This window comes from Callospermophilus lateralis, chromosome 9, assembly GCF_048772815.1.
Source record: "Callospermophilus lateralis isolate mCalLat2 chromosome 9, mCalLat2.hap1, whole genome shotgun sequence".
NCBI classification, from domain to species: domain Eukaryota; kingdom Metazoa; phylum Chordata; class Mammalia; order Rodentia; family Sciuridae; genus Callospermophilus; species Callospermophilus lateralis.
The window spans coordinates 49,257,619-49,273,280 of NC_135313.1; the positions used below are offsets into that span (position 1 = coordinate 49,257,619).

Sequence of the window (15,662 nt, forward strand, 5' to 3'; positions counted from 1 at the left end):
TTAATTCTTATTCTGTGCAACATAGTTACACTTGAACAAACCACAGAGAAAATTTTCAAATTACTGACCCTCACTGTATAGCCACATAAAAACATAAAATGAATATCTGGACCAAGAGGATATGTACATCACCTGTCTTCTTGAAGTTAAAGGTGTTGATCCAAGTCCAGGGCTAGAAATGTCATCATATATACTTCTAACAGGTGGAGCTCCACTTTTATCCTTATGAGCTGGTAAAACTGGTTGTGGTGGTGACCCACCTAAGATGTACGAAAAACACAGGTAAGAAAGCAAAGGAATTTTTCATCTTTCTAGTAAGATTTTTTAAATTTGTGTTCTTGAAATACTAACAAACTCTTTGTCTCCTAGGACTATTCAAACTTTCATATGCATAATAGTCACCTGGGGATCTTGGTAAAACTCAGACTGATTCAGAAAGTGTAGGGTGGAGTCTGAGGTCATGCAGTTCTAATAAGCTCCCAGGTGATGCCAATGTTGCTGTTCCACAGACCACTTAAATAAAAGGTTTCAGAAAAAGTAGTTAATAGGAATTTTAGTTTTAGAAAAACATGTAAATTTTGCTTTATCTACAAAATGCTTTATATATCAATACAAACTGTGCCCACAGATAGGCATGTAGTCCCAACTACTCAGGAGGCCGAGGTGGGAGAATCACTTGAATTAGAGACCAGCCTGGGCAATATAGTGAGACCCCATTTCAAAAAACAAAATGTGCTCCTATTTGTCACTTAAAAGTCATTCCAGGGCTGGGGATGTGGCTCAAGCGGTAGTATGCTCGCCTGGCATGCGTGCGGCCCAGGTTCGATCCTCAGCACCACATACAAAGATGTTCTGTCTGCCGAAAACTAAAAAATAAATTCTCTTTCTCTCTCTTCTCTCTTTCCTCTTTCTTCTTTCTTCTTTCTCTCTCTCTCTCTCTCTCTCTCTCTCTTTCTCTCAAAAAAAAAAAAAAAAAGTCATTCCATGTATACCTGAATGACTATAATCCCCCAATATGGAATTTAACTACCACAATTAAAGGGGGTCTCATTTATTTTTCTCAAAGTAGAAATATATTTAAGTAGATAATAAAGACATAAAAAAGGACAAATTTTTTAAACATAAAAATATCTTTAGCAATGCTACAGTGAAGCAGCCCAGGCCCTCTGTAAGACTAATTGATATCTGTGCCTAAACAGTATAGCATAAGCTATGGAATGAGACTGACCAGGGCTTTAACATTACACTCTGTCCCTAATAAGTGAGCCTCAACCAATTATTCATTACACTTAGCCTCAGTTTCCTGTTTTGGAAAATGGAGATACTTTTTTTAAAGTATGGCACACGCCTCTAATCCCAGAGGCTCAGGAGGCTGAAGCAGGAGGATCAATGAGTTCAAAGCTAGTCTCAGCAAAAGTGAGGTGCTAAGCAACTCAGTGAGACCCTGTCTCTAAAAATACAAAATAGGGTGGGGAATGTGGCTTAGTGGTCAAGTGCCCCCAAGTTCAATTCCCAGCACCCCCCCAAAAAAATAGGGAGGGAGATACTACTACCCCCTTTAAAGCCGATTCTTAAAAAAAAATAATAAGACAACCTACCCTTTAAAGTTGACTTCTTAAAAATGAAACACCACATCAAAACATGTGTATTCAATTTAAATAAACTGAATTTACATGTTAGTATAAGAATAACACATTTCAAAGAAGTTTAATTAGAAAATTTGTAGACATGAATTCTACAAATACTCATAGTGAGTATGTTAACTTTCCATTGCTGTGATAAGAATAACTGAGAAAAACAACTTGAGGAAAGATTTATTTTGGATCCTGGTTTCTGAGGTTTCAGTCTGTGATCACTTGGCTGCCTTTATTCTGGATCTCTAGTGAGACAGAACATTATGGTGGGAGGGTGTGGTAGAAAAGAACTGCTCACCTCATGGTGGCCAGGAAGCAGAGAAAGCAAGAGGAAAGAGGGAGAAAAGAAAGGGTCTGGGGACAAGTCTCCAAGGGCATGCTCATAAAATGATTAGTATTAGTATACTGCCTGAGTCACAGCACTCAATAGATGGTAGCTACAATAAAATAATACGTTCAAAATAAAAAGTCTGTCCAGAAAATAATTAAGAAAATTACTTCAAATATAATTGATGATTCTCCTTGATCAATCCCAAAAAAAGGGTAATTAACTACTTTATAACAATTAATACTTTAAAAGACTATTAAAAAAGGTTTCCATTTAAACAACTATTAAAACTGTATTAGCTCACAGTTGGGATTCTACCATTTCTATACTAAATTCTCACTACTCATAACTAACACTTCAAAGTTCTCTTTTAAAACATACTTTACTAAAGAAATCTTGTAAAAATTTGGGTTCAATTTGGGTTACAATACTTTGTGCTGACAATACAAATTTTGCATAAAAACAAAACTATACATAAATGAGAATCTTAACTCACTGTTAAGATTTGGAATGTCCCCAAAGACTCATGTGTTAGAAGGTTTGGTCCCCAACACAGCAATATTCAGAGGTGGGGCTTTTGGAAAGTGATTAGAGGATGAGGGTTCTAACTTTATCTGTACTAATCCCTGATTAATAGCTAACTAGACTATTAGAAGATGGTAGAAAGTGTTGAAGGACCCAGTTGAAGAAAGTGGGTGCTTGGAAGCATATCCTTGGAGACTTGTCCCCAGACCCTTTCTCTCCCTCTCTGCTTCCTGGCAGCCATCAGATATGCAGTTCTGTTCTACCACACCCTCCCACCATCATGTTCTGTCTCACTGGAGATCCAGGATCAAGGCAGCCAAGTGATCAGAGACTGAGACCTCAGAAACCAGGATCCAAATCTTTCCTTAAGTTGTTTTTCTCAGTTATTCTTATCACAGTGATGGAAAGTTAACATACTCATTATGACTATTTGTAGAATTCATGTCTACAAATTTTCTAATTAAACTTCTTTGACATGTGTTATTCTTATATACTAACATGAATTTATTTAAATTGAATTCAGCTGAATATATTTCATTAATTCTAAAAGGTACCACACCCCTTCACATAATTTTAAATATATCTCTTAAACAATGACATCTTAAAAATTGTATCATATTTACTGTTTTTTATTTCTTAGTGGTAATACAGCACCTTAGATCACATGAAATACAGCACACATATTTTTAATGAGTGGTTCTTGAAATTATAATAGCTTATAATATTTAAACCTCTATTCCAAGAGTCTTAAAATAAGGGAATTGCTTTATAATAGAGGTACTGTTTAACCTGTTTAAATCGATAAATGAGTTGATGAGAATGAATGCTGCACCACTGCTCTTTTAAAATATTCGACCAAGTTTCGATATACTATAAAACTATTTTAAGCAATTCACCTACCAGCAAGTAATGGTGACCTCATTTCCATTATTCCTACTGAGGGCCCACTAATTGGTCGAGACTGTGGAGTCACTGGAGCTGGCAAATCCCCCATTAAAAATCCAGGTAAGAACTGGGCATTAACTCCTGGCTTTGGAGACGTGGGTGAACCCAGCATCATTGGTTCAGATCCTAATCAAAAAAATAAAAAAAAAAATTAAACAACTTTGCATTACAGTACCTAACAAAACTATGAGAATCAAGCACAAGTTTGAGAATTTAATCAAAATTCTTAAGTATTACAAAGCATAATTGAATTTATTTTCAAAGCTAGTAAAATTTTTAGAAAAATGTAAAATTATCTTGTGTTCAACATATTAATCTTTCACAGATGTTTCTGTTTATATTAATTCACTGTCTTAAAATCAACACTTACTTATAAATTAATATATTATCTAAAAAAAATCCCTATATGAACAGAATAACTTCAATTTCTGGGTCAGTTTCTACTATTCAACAACTAAAAACAAGCAAAGTATACTACATTTTTACACTAAGTCTTGGTAAATCATGAACAATGGATTCAGCTTTTTTCTTTTTCCCCTCACACAAAAATAGTGAATCATGTAATAAAAGTATAATCCTGCACACATAAAAACACTAATACAATAACAGTGATAACTGGCATCCTACAGCATTTCACCATAATCATCACTGCCATGTAAAAAGATATTCACAAGCATTCCATGCATACTACTCTTGCATTAAAGACACTTTTTATTATTTATTTTCTAAGACAGGCTGTCATTAAGTTGCTTAGGGCCTTGCTAAGTTGCTGAGGTTAGACTTGAACTTGTGACCCTCCTCAATCTTTGGAGTCAGTGGCCACCATGGCCAGCCAAAGATGGTTTAGTAATAAGTAATTTTAAAGAAAAATAAAAAAAGCTTCACATAATGGTCACACTCCACTTTTTTGCAAAAAACTTTGGCATAAAACCTGTGATGATTACGCAGTGAAATATGGCAATTCAGAAATATATTGAAAAGAGTTGTAAATTTTCATTTTTGGATCATTTTTTCAAATCATTAAAGTTAGGACCACTATAATCAATAAAAGTTTCCCTAATATAAATCCAATTTAAAGAAAGAACTAATATCTCATAATCATCAATTCAAAATTAATTGTCCCAATTTACAGTATACATATTAATTAACTTAGTGATTAATGTATAAATGAAGAACTTACAATTTATATTTATGAAAAGAAAACTTTCAACTCGGTAACAAGCCTATGATTCACAGCACTCAGAAAGGTCAAATGTTTGATATCTTCCTTATATGGCTTTTATTAACTTTTACTGAACTTCTAAAGAGGCTCAAAAATTTGTTTCTTGTTAGCCAAAACCTGTCAATTATTTATTCTTCCTCTTATTTCTCATTATAATAGATATAAGTATTAATGATACAAGTGCAGAAAGAAAACAGCAAAGTAATTCAAGAAAAGGATAAACACTGAAATAAGGTATGAAGAAATATAATTACATTGTAATTACTCTGCAGTGCAATTATTATGTGGTATCTACATACTTCCAAAGAAAATACATTAAGCTCAAGCAAAAAGACTAAAGAAAAGGTATTCTGAACATGTTTAGAAAGCCAAAACAAAATACAAAGTTTTTAGTAACACCACAGCCTACCTTCACCCATCCCCCAAAGGAAAAAAATTATGGCAAGTATATAAATTAGATCAAGAAAAATTCTGATATATGTAAATATGTACTGATACAGTAGAAAGCACCAGAGCGAAGAGGACACAACAGGCTCTTAATCTGGACTCTGTCACTAATCATCCCTCAGGGCTAAATTTCACTTAAAGAGAGAACCATAACCACTGAAACCTATATGTCTTAAATTTCGTTTTAAAGTCTGTGCTCCTAAATATTAAGTACTGCAATTGACACAATTTGTTCAAGTAAACTTTTGGTTTAATACACTAGTATAGTACTGAGAATGTTATAACAATAGATACTTGGAATATCTGCAATAGGTGGACTTGAACAATTAATATCAGGTAATATCAGATTTCTGGCTAGGCAATAAACAAGAATAGATTTATTCACATTTCTAAGCCCAACAAATATACCCTCCAGAATGTGTTTGTTGAGTACTAGAGATGAAGCTCAACGGTGGAGTATTAATCTAGCAAGCTCAAGGTCTAGATTCATTTCCCAACACCAGAAATCACAAAAACACTCTTTGTTGAACTGAACACCTTGAGCTGAAAATAAAATTTCTGCTAAGATATATAAAAAACAAACACCTAAACCAACGTCTGAACACAAGTTTTAATGTAGCAGAGTATCTGCATTATTGACATTATGCATTGTTTATGACATGCCAAAACAGTTCAAGTTACTCTATTCTTAGAAGGAACTTATATTACACAAGACGTGGGAAGCCTCCCATGACCTTCAGATCTACAAAAGAAAAAAATAATTCTACATAATATGTATCATGTCTGCTTTCTCTCTTTTCCTTTTTCAAGCTCAAAAAGTTATAATCTAATATTAAGGTAAGTTTATATGATAGTAGAAAGGTTCCCCCGCCCTTCTAAAATTTTCCACGGTTGTCAAAACTCGCAAAACTCAAGAAGGAAAAAAAGGAATCAACATATTAACTGGATAAATTTTTTCAAAGATGACATATTTTAACAAGGCTTCACAATAAAAAAAAAAGGAAATGAATCTTTAAAAATCATATCATGATTAATTAGAGGAAAAAACCTGAAACAGCCACTTTCCCAAGGTAAAGGCGGGAAAAACCTTAGGAACTCCTAGCTATGAGGGCCAACCTAATGATTACCACCACTTGGATGATTTTATTTCACACGATTCACGTTTCCATTAATAACGGATTCCTTTTGCAGAGCCGGAGAGAGGGAAAGACTCAAAACAGAACTACAAGCGACAAACTAGCAGACTGTAACCGCACACTCAGGGACAACGCCCACCCACGTGTACGCTACTCAGTCCCTTCCCCAGGACGCTTCCGGGAATCCCGGAAACCCGAAATCCAGCCGTCAGTCTCCAGCGCTGGTGGGAGTGAGTCTCAGGTACTGGCCAGTCTGACGCAGCCGGTGTACGGAGGCAAAACTCACAGTTCAGTCACAGCTATTTCCTCACCCTCCTGGTACCTCCTGCTTTCCAGTGGTTCACGGGGGCGACGCCTTGAATAGGGTACCGACTAGGAACTTGGGGAGACCCAGAGGCTGCTCCTTCGCAATTGAAACCAGCATACCAGACTGTAGATTACTGCTGTCCAGTGTTGCCCGCTTCCAAACCTATAGCATGGATGGCGCTGCCAGCAAAGAAAAGCAGTTTTTCACTCACCCAGAGTGGGCGCCTGGGGCTCCACGGCAAAGGCTGCCATCGCGACCGCGGCAATTACTTGAATCCCGGGATCTTCCCAATTTTCAAAAAAGGCGGAAACCCTCCCCGCCTCCTGGAGCGCGCTACCTTATGGGTTTGCGTAACTTCCGAACATGCGCTATACGGATGTCGTGCGCACTGCAGCCATTTTGGAATATGGTAACTTTTGCTAGTTCTGGGAGTCTGCATGAAAAGGATTTCATTGGGAAGGTGGTGAAGCAGCGTGGGACCTGGGAATCTGGGAATGATTTTTGTCAAACTGGAAGCCTCTTGGCTTGTTAGTGCGCGACGCTTATAGGAGTACAGATTCCTTTACTTAATTTTCATAATTAATGCGAGTTTCCCCAATGCTCTGTCATCTGTCAGATTTTCTCAGTAACACCTGGAAAAGTAAGCTTGATGAGACGGGGTCAGTTTCTACGCTGAATGCAAGACGCTCCTTTCTTGAAACGAATTTTATATCATCTCTATTGATTATTTTAAACTGTGTGTATGTAGGCACAAGTATACATTAAAGCCTAACTCGAGTACTGTGTTTCATTGCATAAGAATACATACAAGAGAACAGTTGCCAGGCGCGGTGGCGCATGCCTCTAATCCCAGTGGCTCTGAAAACTGAGATTGTGGAGGATTGCTAGTTCAAAACCAGCCCCAGCAACAGGGAGGCGCTAAACAGCTCGGTGACACCTTGTCTCTAAATAAAATATGAATAGGGCTGAGGCTCAGTGGTGAGTGCCTCTGAGTTTAATCCTCAGTAAACCGCCGCCCAACGACAACAAAAAAGCTGACAAACACATACATAAATATTAAGTAATGGATAATAAAAAACACTTGGGAACACATCACATGGTGGAATCTTGTCATACTCCTCCCATCACTCTGTTGCTTTTGTTTAGGCATATTCATGTATTGATATCGCACACACACATCCTAAGTGTGTGTGTAAAAGTATATTGTTTAGTTTTGCATTTTATAAACTCCATAAGAGTAATGTGCTGCATGTTATGTAATCATGTTATGTAGTCTAATCCCCATAAAGCTCATTAGCCTCAAATAGCCACCCATCTTTTTCTATTTCCTTTGAGGCCTTCTAAAACCCAAATCCAGAATTTTGTCATTGGAGTAAAGCAATAGCAATTTCAGGGTTCAAATTTCAAAAAGAACTTGCGGGTTGAACTGATTCATTTTAATGAGTGTATGGATTGAATTATAGGCCCCAAAGAAGTTACATTCAACTGGACACAGGGGCACATACCTATAAGCCTCACAACTCAGGATGATGAAGCAAGAGGACTACATATTTGAGGTCAGTCTCATCAACTTCGTGAGACCCTGTCTCAAAATAAAAAAATAAAAAGGACTGGGGATGCAGTTCAGTGGTAAAGCTGCTGGGTTCAATCCCCCAGTGTACCTCCTAAAAAATTAAAATGTAAAGTTATGTTCAAGTCCTAACTGTGAATGTGAGCTGTTTTGGAAATGGTTACTTGCAGACATAATTAAATTCAGATAAGGTCTTACTAGATTACCACTAACTTGGTTACCTGAAATAACTAAGATTTATCTTTTCATACTTTGAAGGACAGAAATTCAAAATGAGTTTTTTATAGCTAATATCAAGGGATCAACAGAACTAGCTTATTCTGGAGACACAAGGGAGAATCTGTTTCCTTGATTTTACTAGATTCTGAATGCTACCTCTATCCTTAGGCTTCTGTCATCTTCCTACCTAGGAAGTGGCATACCATCTTTTGTCTCTCTGACACTGCTTCCCCCAACTTTATCATTAAATCTCCCTCTCCCTCCTTCTATAAGGATATGAGCCTGTGCTCACCACATAATCCAGGATAATCCCATATCAGTATCCATCCAAGGTGAGTAAAATAATAATCTCATCTGTAAAGCACTTTTTGCCACATAAAACAGTGTTCACAGGTTCCAGAGTTTAAAATGTGAACATATTTGGGGACCATTGTTAAGTCCATAAAACACAGCAGTACGTTTTTAGAATTAAGATGCCAAGAAAGATTCCTCAATTAATGAATTTCTATAAAAATTATGAACTTCGGGCTGGGGATGTGGCTCAAGCCATAACGCTCAGGGCGCTGGGTTCCATTTTCAGCACCACATAAAAATAAAATAAAGATGTTGTGTCCACCAAAAACTGAACAATAAATATTTAAAAATTCTCTCTCTCTCTCTCTCTCTCTCTCTCTCTCTCTAAAAAAAATATGAACTTGGCAAAGAAAAGAACTCTATACATGTTTAAAAGAATGACACATGTGATATGTAATTGGGAGTGTATATTGACCTAGAAAGAGCTGTATGAACTATATGAAGAAGTAATTTGAGGGCTGGGGATGTGGCTCAAGCGGTGGTGCGCTCGCCTGGCATGCGTGCGGCCGGGTTGGATCCTCAGCACCACATACAAACAAAGATGTTGTGTCCGCCAAGAACTAAAAAAGAAAATAAATATTAAAAAATTCTCTCACTCTTTCTTTAAAAAAAATTTAAGTGTTTGACATATTTTACATAACTTTTTTTTAAAGAGAGAGTGAGAGAGGAGAGAGAGAGAGAGAATTTTTTAATATTTATTTTTTAGTTATCGGTGGACACAACATTTTTGTTTGTACGTGGTGCTGAGAATCGAACCGGGCCGCACGCATGCCAGGCAAACGCGCTACCACTTGAGCCACATCCCCAGCCCTTTACATAACTTTTGTGGTTAATTATGGATGTTATTTACTATTTTCAGTATTTTTCAAATTAAGAACGTTTTTCCTCTACAAAATATTTTCCCTTTCTTCTAATGTATTTCAATCTTAACCCTTTCCACTGGCTCTTTTTTATCAAGCTGTGAGGTCCAGTTTGCCCTCTCTTTAAAATTTCCCTAGCTAACATGTGCTAATTTCTATCAATTTGTTTTAAGATCTCAGAAGAGTTCACAGATAGATCTTATCAGATGATGTTTCCCTATCTTCACTTTATCATTGTTTTTAGTGATGACTTTCTACTCCTTCCCTGACTTTTCAATAACTGATCCTATTTCTTTCTAACCTGAAAATCTTATTTTTAGTCAAGCCCTTGTCATCTCTTTCCTTCTTCAACTCTTAATCATATCCCTTGAAGTCTTTATCAATCGTCACATCTATACAAATAACTTCCAATACTGCACCAACCTTTAAAGCAAAATGCCACTTTCCAGATACTTGTTGTAAAACCTATCAGTATATCAGACCTCAAAACAATCTCATTTTACCCCTAAAACCAGCCTCTATTCCAGTTGTCACTTTTTCTGTTAGTGCCTTAGAAACTCCAAATTAAATCATAGTATTTTTGACAGAGAGCAGAACTGAGAGTCAAATGCATCTGAATTCAGAACATAATACTCCCACCTAAAACCCATATAACTTGGATTTTAATCCCTAATTAAACTTTTAATAAAACAGAAACCATACATTATGCTTAGCACAGTGCCTTATCTGCTTTGCTTTTACTGTTGTCCACTTTTCCTTTTGTCAGACCTTGAGATACAAAGTCCTATTCTTTCTGCCTCCTCAATTTTTAGACAATTACAGCCAACACTTCACAGTTCCCTGCTTTCAATATCTTCCACTGAGCCTAACACACCATTAATCAAAACTTCCTTGATTGTTAACCTGGATGTTCAAAAACCCTCATTGGGTGCTGGGAGTATAGCTCAGTGGTATAACACATGCTTAGCATGTGTGAGGTCTTGGGTTCAAGCCCCAGCACCAACAACAACAAAAAAAAATAATAACAATAAAAACCCTAACTTCAGGTATGAATACATAAAGTTGGGATTTATTTAGGGTTTAAGGCATCTTCACATTGGATATCTTGCTCTGCCTAACACCCCTTAATTTCCCTCCATTCTATGAAGTCCTTTTTTCCTTCAAATACAAGTTCAAGTCCATCCTTGCCTTGAAACCTGACCCAGCAATTTCATCCCCCATTTTCTTGAGAGGGGAACTGTTACTCTTTTTTTCTTGGATTTTCATCATTTTTCAATAAATACATGTGGGGGGAAATGAATGAATAAACTCATAAAAGCTCTAAATATTAAAATATAATTCTCTGACATCACTTACTTGGTACAATTTGGTATGTTTGCAGTCTTTTAAATTGTAACTCTGTGCATTAATTCTTTCTATTAAAATGCTTATTATAACAAATGAAGACCTGTTAATACTTCTTTTATTGTTTTTTTGTATAATGAGATTTTAATTTTGTATTTTTTTTTGTTTTTAATTTACTTTAATGACAATCTGAAAGAAGTTGAGAATTGTTTGGGGGGATTGTTTATTGGCTTTTGTTTGTTTGGTACCAGAGATTAAAGCAATGGGCACTTTACTGCTAAGCTACATCACCAATCCTTTTACTTATTTTTTATTTTAAGAGAGAGTCTTGCAAAGTGGTGCGGACTGGCCTCCAACTTGCAATTCTCCAGCCTGAACCTCCTGAGTTGCTGGATTACAGGTGTGAACCACCTCACCCAGTTTATGATTTTTAAAAATTTGAATTATCCTGAATGAGAAACACATTTTTTTTGTATTTTTTGTTAAGCTACAATCCTTAAAAATATTTTCATGTTCACCACGAATATTATCTTAATTATAATACTTCACTTTTGTCCTTTCTATTCTGGTCACAAGCCTAATATCACCTAAAGTGGAACCTATCCCATTTCTAGTCTGGATTAGTAATTCTCTGAATTCCCTCCCCAGGGCATAAGATTCCATCAGAGTGCTATTTTTGTAGACTATTGATTTTCAACTGTAGATAGGGAAGCACTTCTTCAAAAATATAGTGCAGATGCTTACAAAATATAAATAGAATTCCTCTAGTTAAAAAAAAAAAAACATAGGAAGTGTACAAACCCCACCAACTCAGGATTCATGCCTCCTAACCTGTCTTCTGACCAACACGTATTAAGGTAACCCCTGACTTTTAGATGTAGAACCTAAAGCTATAAAGAGCTCAACTTGAAAATTAATTCTGAGCTACTTATATTTCAACTTTCTCCTAAACTCAAATTTTGAAAAAGTAAAATGTAATATTTCAAAATTTATTTTCAATACCTTTGATATATTCACAGCCAAACTGCTTGTGTATCACTCGTATATCCTGAATATTCATAAACCTATTTATAAATGTCTATTAATTGTATATAAATATAAAATGAACTTGCTGCTCTTAAACACTCAGTCTATTCCATAAAAAGCAAAGAAAGCTTTAAAATTGAAATGAAGAAAGAATGATATGCACCTTTAGTAAGACTTTTGAGAAAAGATGGAGTTTGTCGACTTCAGAAAGAGAGCAAGGGGAGGGAGCATTTTATCGCTCATGCTGTCATCATCTCTGCCTTTGGCAGATGGCATCACATGGAGTATTATTCACCTACACTGTGATGTCACACAAAGCACACATAGGAATCATGACTTCATAGGACATTGGTCCAAGGGCAAATGATTTTAAGGTACAGAGATCATCTATAGAAAAATGCAAATCCATTAGCTATTATTTGCATTATCTGACTACGCCAAACAATAACTAAAGACATGTCTTCAAAATTTTTTAAACAAATGATTACAAGTGAATATTTCTGAGGTTTTTCTCATAATTTCATTATAGTAAACAACTGGCAGAAAAGAGGCAGTCAAGCATCAAAAGAAACATGTTTAGCTGATTCACCTGTTGTCTTTAAGTTAATTAAAAATTGATCCTTACGCCTTTGGGAAGTGAAAGAATAACTCCAAAACTTTCAATTGTAATTTTATTTCCCAGTGTTTTAAATAAGATATTTGAAAACCTTGAAGTGTAGAGCAGGCAAGATGGATACCTTTGTGGAAGAAATGCTATGGACTTTAGAAAGAGTTAATGTCTGGGATTTTCCTTGAAATCATTGCTGAGTAGGGAGGTCAAAAGGGGAGAAGGGAGATGATGGCTCAGTGTGTACATTAAACAAGAAAATCCATGAGTTAATCAACATCACAGGTAATTATGCTATTCTCTACAATTTTGAGTATATTTGACGTCTAGTCTAAATAATATTTTCAAAGCAACAGTAATCCTAAATTCCAGGCTGTTCAAAAGTGGTATATTCTGTCCCAACTTATATGAAAACTAAGGGTGAAAAATTAACTTTAAAAATGATTCGGCTGGATGTGGCTTAGTGATAGAGTGTTTGCCTAGCATGTGTGAGGCACTGGGTTCAATTCTCAGAACCGCATATAAATAAATGAATACAATAAAGTCCAGCAACGACTAATATATATATATATATTTAAATGACTCGATGCAGGGTGTGGACGCAGCATGGGAGGATCAGTTCAAAGCCAGCCTCAGCAAAGTGAGGCACTAAGCAACTCAGTGACACCCTGTCTCTTAATAAAATACAATATAGGGCTGGGATGTGGTTCAGTGGCCAAGTGCCCCTGAGTTCAATCCTCGGTACCCACTACCTGCCGCCATAAAAAAAAAAAAAAAAAAAAAAAAAAACTCTTCACAATTGTGGTCATTTAGAGAACCAGTATTTTGTTGAAGATAGGCTCAAATCTTGACTTAAAATACTTAATAGTTATTTATGTGACATTAATAACTCTAAGACTTAGTTGTTTCATTTGAATTATGGGAATAATAGTACCAACCTTATAAAGAACACACTTATGTATCTGTACACAGTGATACTATCATATTCTATTTATTACTAAATTTTAGGCTAATTTCAGCCTATTACATAGCATTTAATAAACTGATTTGACTTATTTCCCCATTATCTATCAAATGATCTTTCAAAAATGACTTCCAATGGAGGATTTCTGTCCTCAGCTAACTTAACTTTGCAGTAGCATTAGTTCTTGTGGAATACTCTCTGTGATGTACTGCATGTTCAGCCCTCACTGCCATGCTGCTTCCCTGCACTCTGTGTCTATGTAACCTCTGAGATTTGAGCAATCCTAGAACTCCACTTCCACTGTAATTCTTTTTTTAGTTGTAGATGGACACAATACATTTATTTATTTATTTGTTTGTTTGTTTATTTATTTATTTATTTTTATGTGGTGCTGGGATTAAACCAAGTGCCTCACACATGTTGGCAAGCACTCTACCACTGAGGCACAACCCAGCCCTGTAGTTGTAATTTTACATTATTACATTTTATCTATTCCTAAACCCACATGCTATCTTTTAGAAATTACTCAAAATTTCTATTCCACAGGTAATATCAATTATTCTCTTCCTGTGCTCTTGAAGATTTGTATGTGTTAAATGTGTACCCCAATACAAAATTCTAAAAACTTGAAATTCCTCAAATATAAATTTTCTGGGGTTGGGGTTTTAGCTCAGTGGTAGAGCACCTGCCTTGCATGTGTGAGGCACTGGGTTCCATCCTCAGCACCACATAAAAATAAATATATTGTGTCCATCTACAACTAAAAAAGATATTTTTTTAAAAAAAAGTTAAATTTTCTAAGTGCTGACATGATGCAATAAGTGGAAAATTCCATACCCAACCCCATGTGACATGTCATAGCCAAATTCAGGAACACTAAAAAATACTGTATAAAATTGCCTTCAGGCTTGTATGTATATGAAACAAAGGAATTTTATGTTTAGACTCGATCTCATCCCCAAGATATCTCATTACATTTATCCAAATCCAAAAATCTGAGGGAAAAATCCCTCTTTCTTTTTCAACAAGCAATTTTTGAATAGCTACTCAGGATACATGCATTTTTTTTAATGCCCGCTAAACACAACTAACAACGTAGTAAAATTCTTGGAGAGTCTAAGCTTCAATGGGGGAAAAAAACAGCAAAATGAAGCATATAGGATACTAGGCAGCAAATAAAACAAGAAAAGGGGATAAAAGTGTTAGAAATGGGTAACTTGAAATAAGATTGCCAAGGAAACTTTAACTAAGCTTAGATACTATTTGAACAAAGATGTGATTTCACTGGGGGAATATGTGCTCCAAGCAGAGGGAACAGCAGTGATGAAGCGGGGGTGGTCACGATTATATGTTTTCAAATAATAGCAAAGAGCCCAACGTGACTGAGGCAGAGAGAATGAGGGAAAAAGCAGTCCACAATGAAGTCAAAGAGGTAATGGTGTGTGAATGTGGGGGTGGGTGCCAGATTATGTTCAGAGAGTCAACTGTTAGATATTCATTAGTTTATTCTGATAGTAATCATATCTTCTTTTGACTTAAATGGCTTAGAAGCTCTAGTGAATTTTAATTGCAAATTTATCCACAGTTATACCACCTATAAGACCTTACTTTATTTTTCATTTATTAAAGTGGATGGAAAAACGAATCTCCATACATCTAAAATAACTTTTACTCTACAATATATACTTTGTATCTTGCCAGCATTTGTGTGTGTGTGTGTGTGTGTGTGTGTAGTACTGTGGTTGAACCCAGACCTTGCACACATGAAGCAAGAGTTCTACAACTGACCTACATACCACAGCCTTTTTTTTTTTTTCCAGACAAGGTCTCACAAAGTTGTCCAGTATAGCCTCAAATTTGGATCCTTCTTCCTCTCAAATAGCTGGTATTACAGGTGTGTGGCACTATGCTTAGCTTGCCAACAAAATTTTTAACCCAGAATTTGAACACAAATAAGTGATGTCTTTTTGAATAAATATCCTCAAAGAAATAAAGTTATTAACAGGGAGATAATAATATAATAATTAAAACATTTATTATTTTTATTAAAGTATATTAACTCTTTGAAACAATAAAGATTACATTACAAATATGAATATAAAATAAGTCAAAGCTTTACTTATAATACAAAAGTTTAAGTATAAGTTTTTTTTTCAAAAGTAAACCCATGGAAA

The 15,662-nt window shown here is 35.6% G+C and overlaps 1 protein-coding gene across 2 annotated transcripts in view; it reads right to left on the reverse strand.

Moving 5' to 3' along the window:
* The window catches only part of Nup35 (nucleoporin 35), a 47,197-nt gene extending 40,335 nt beyond the window's left edge, over positions 1–6,862 (reverse strand). Inside the window, exons 1-3 of one of the 2 annotated variants that reach the window (XM_076866053.1) lie at positions 6,756–6,862; positions 3,388–3,558; positions 133–260 (exon numbers count right to left, since the gene is read on the reverse strand). In XM_076866053.1, coding sequence (XP_076722168.1) covers positions 133–260; positions 3,388–3,558; positions 6,756–6,795 — 339 coding nt within the window. In that variant the 5' untranslated portion in view covers positions 6,796–6,862. Of the gene's footprint in view, positions 1–132; positions 261–3,387; positions 3,559–6,234; positions 6,310–6,755 lie in introns of those variants that run through there. The other variant, XM_076866054.2, reaches the window with a different exon arrangement.
* Between the last annotated feature and the right edge of the window lie 8,800 nt (positions 6,863–15,662).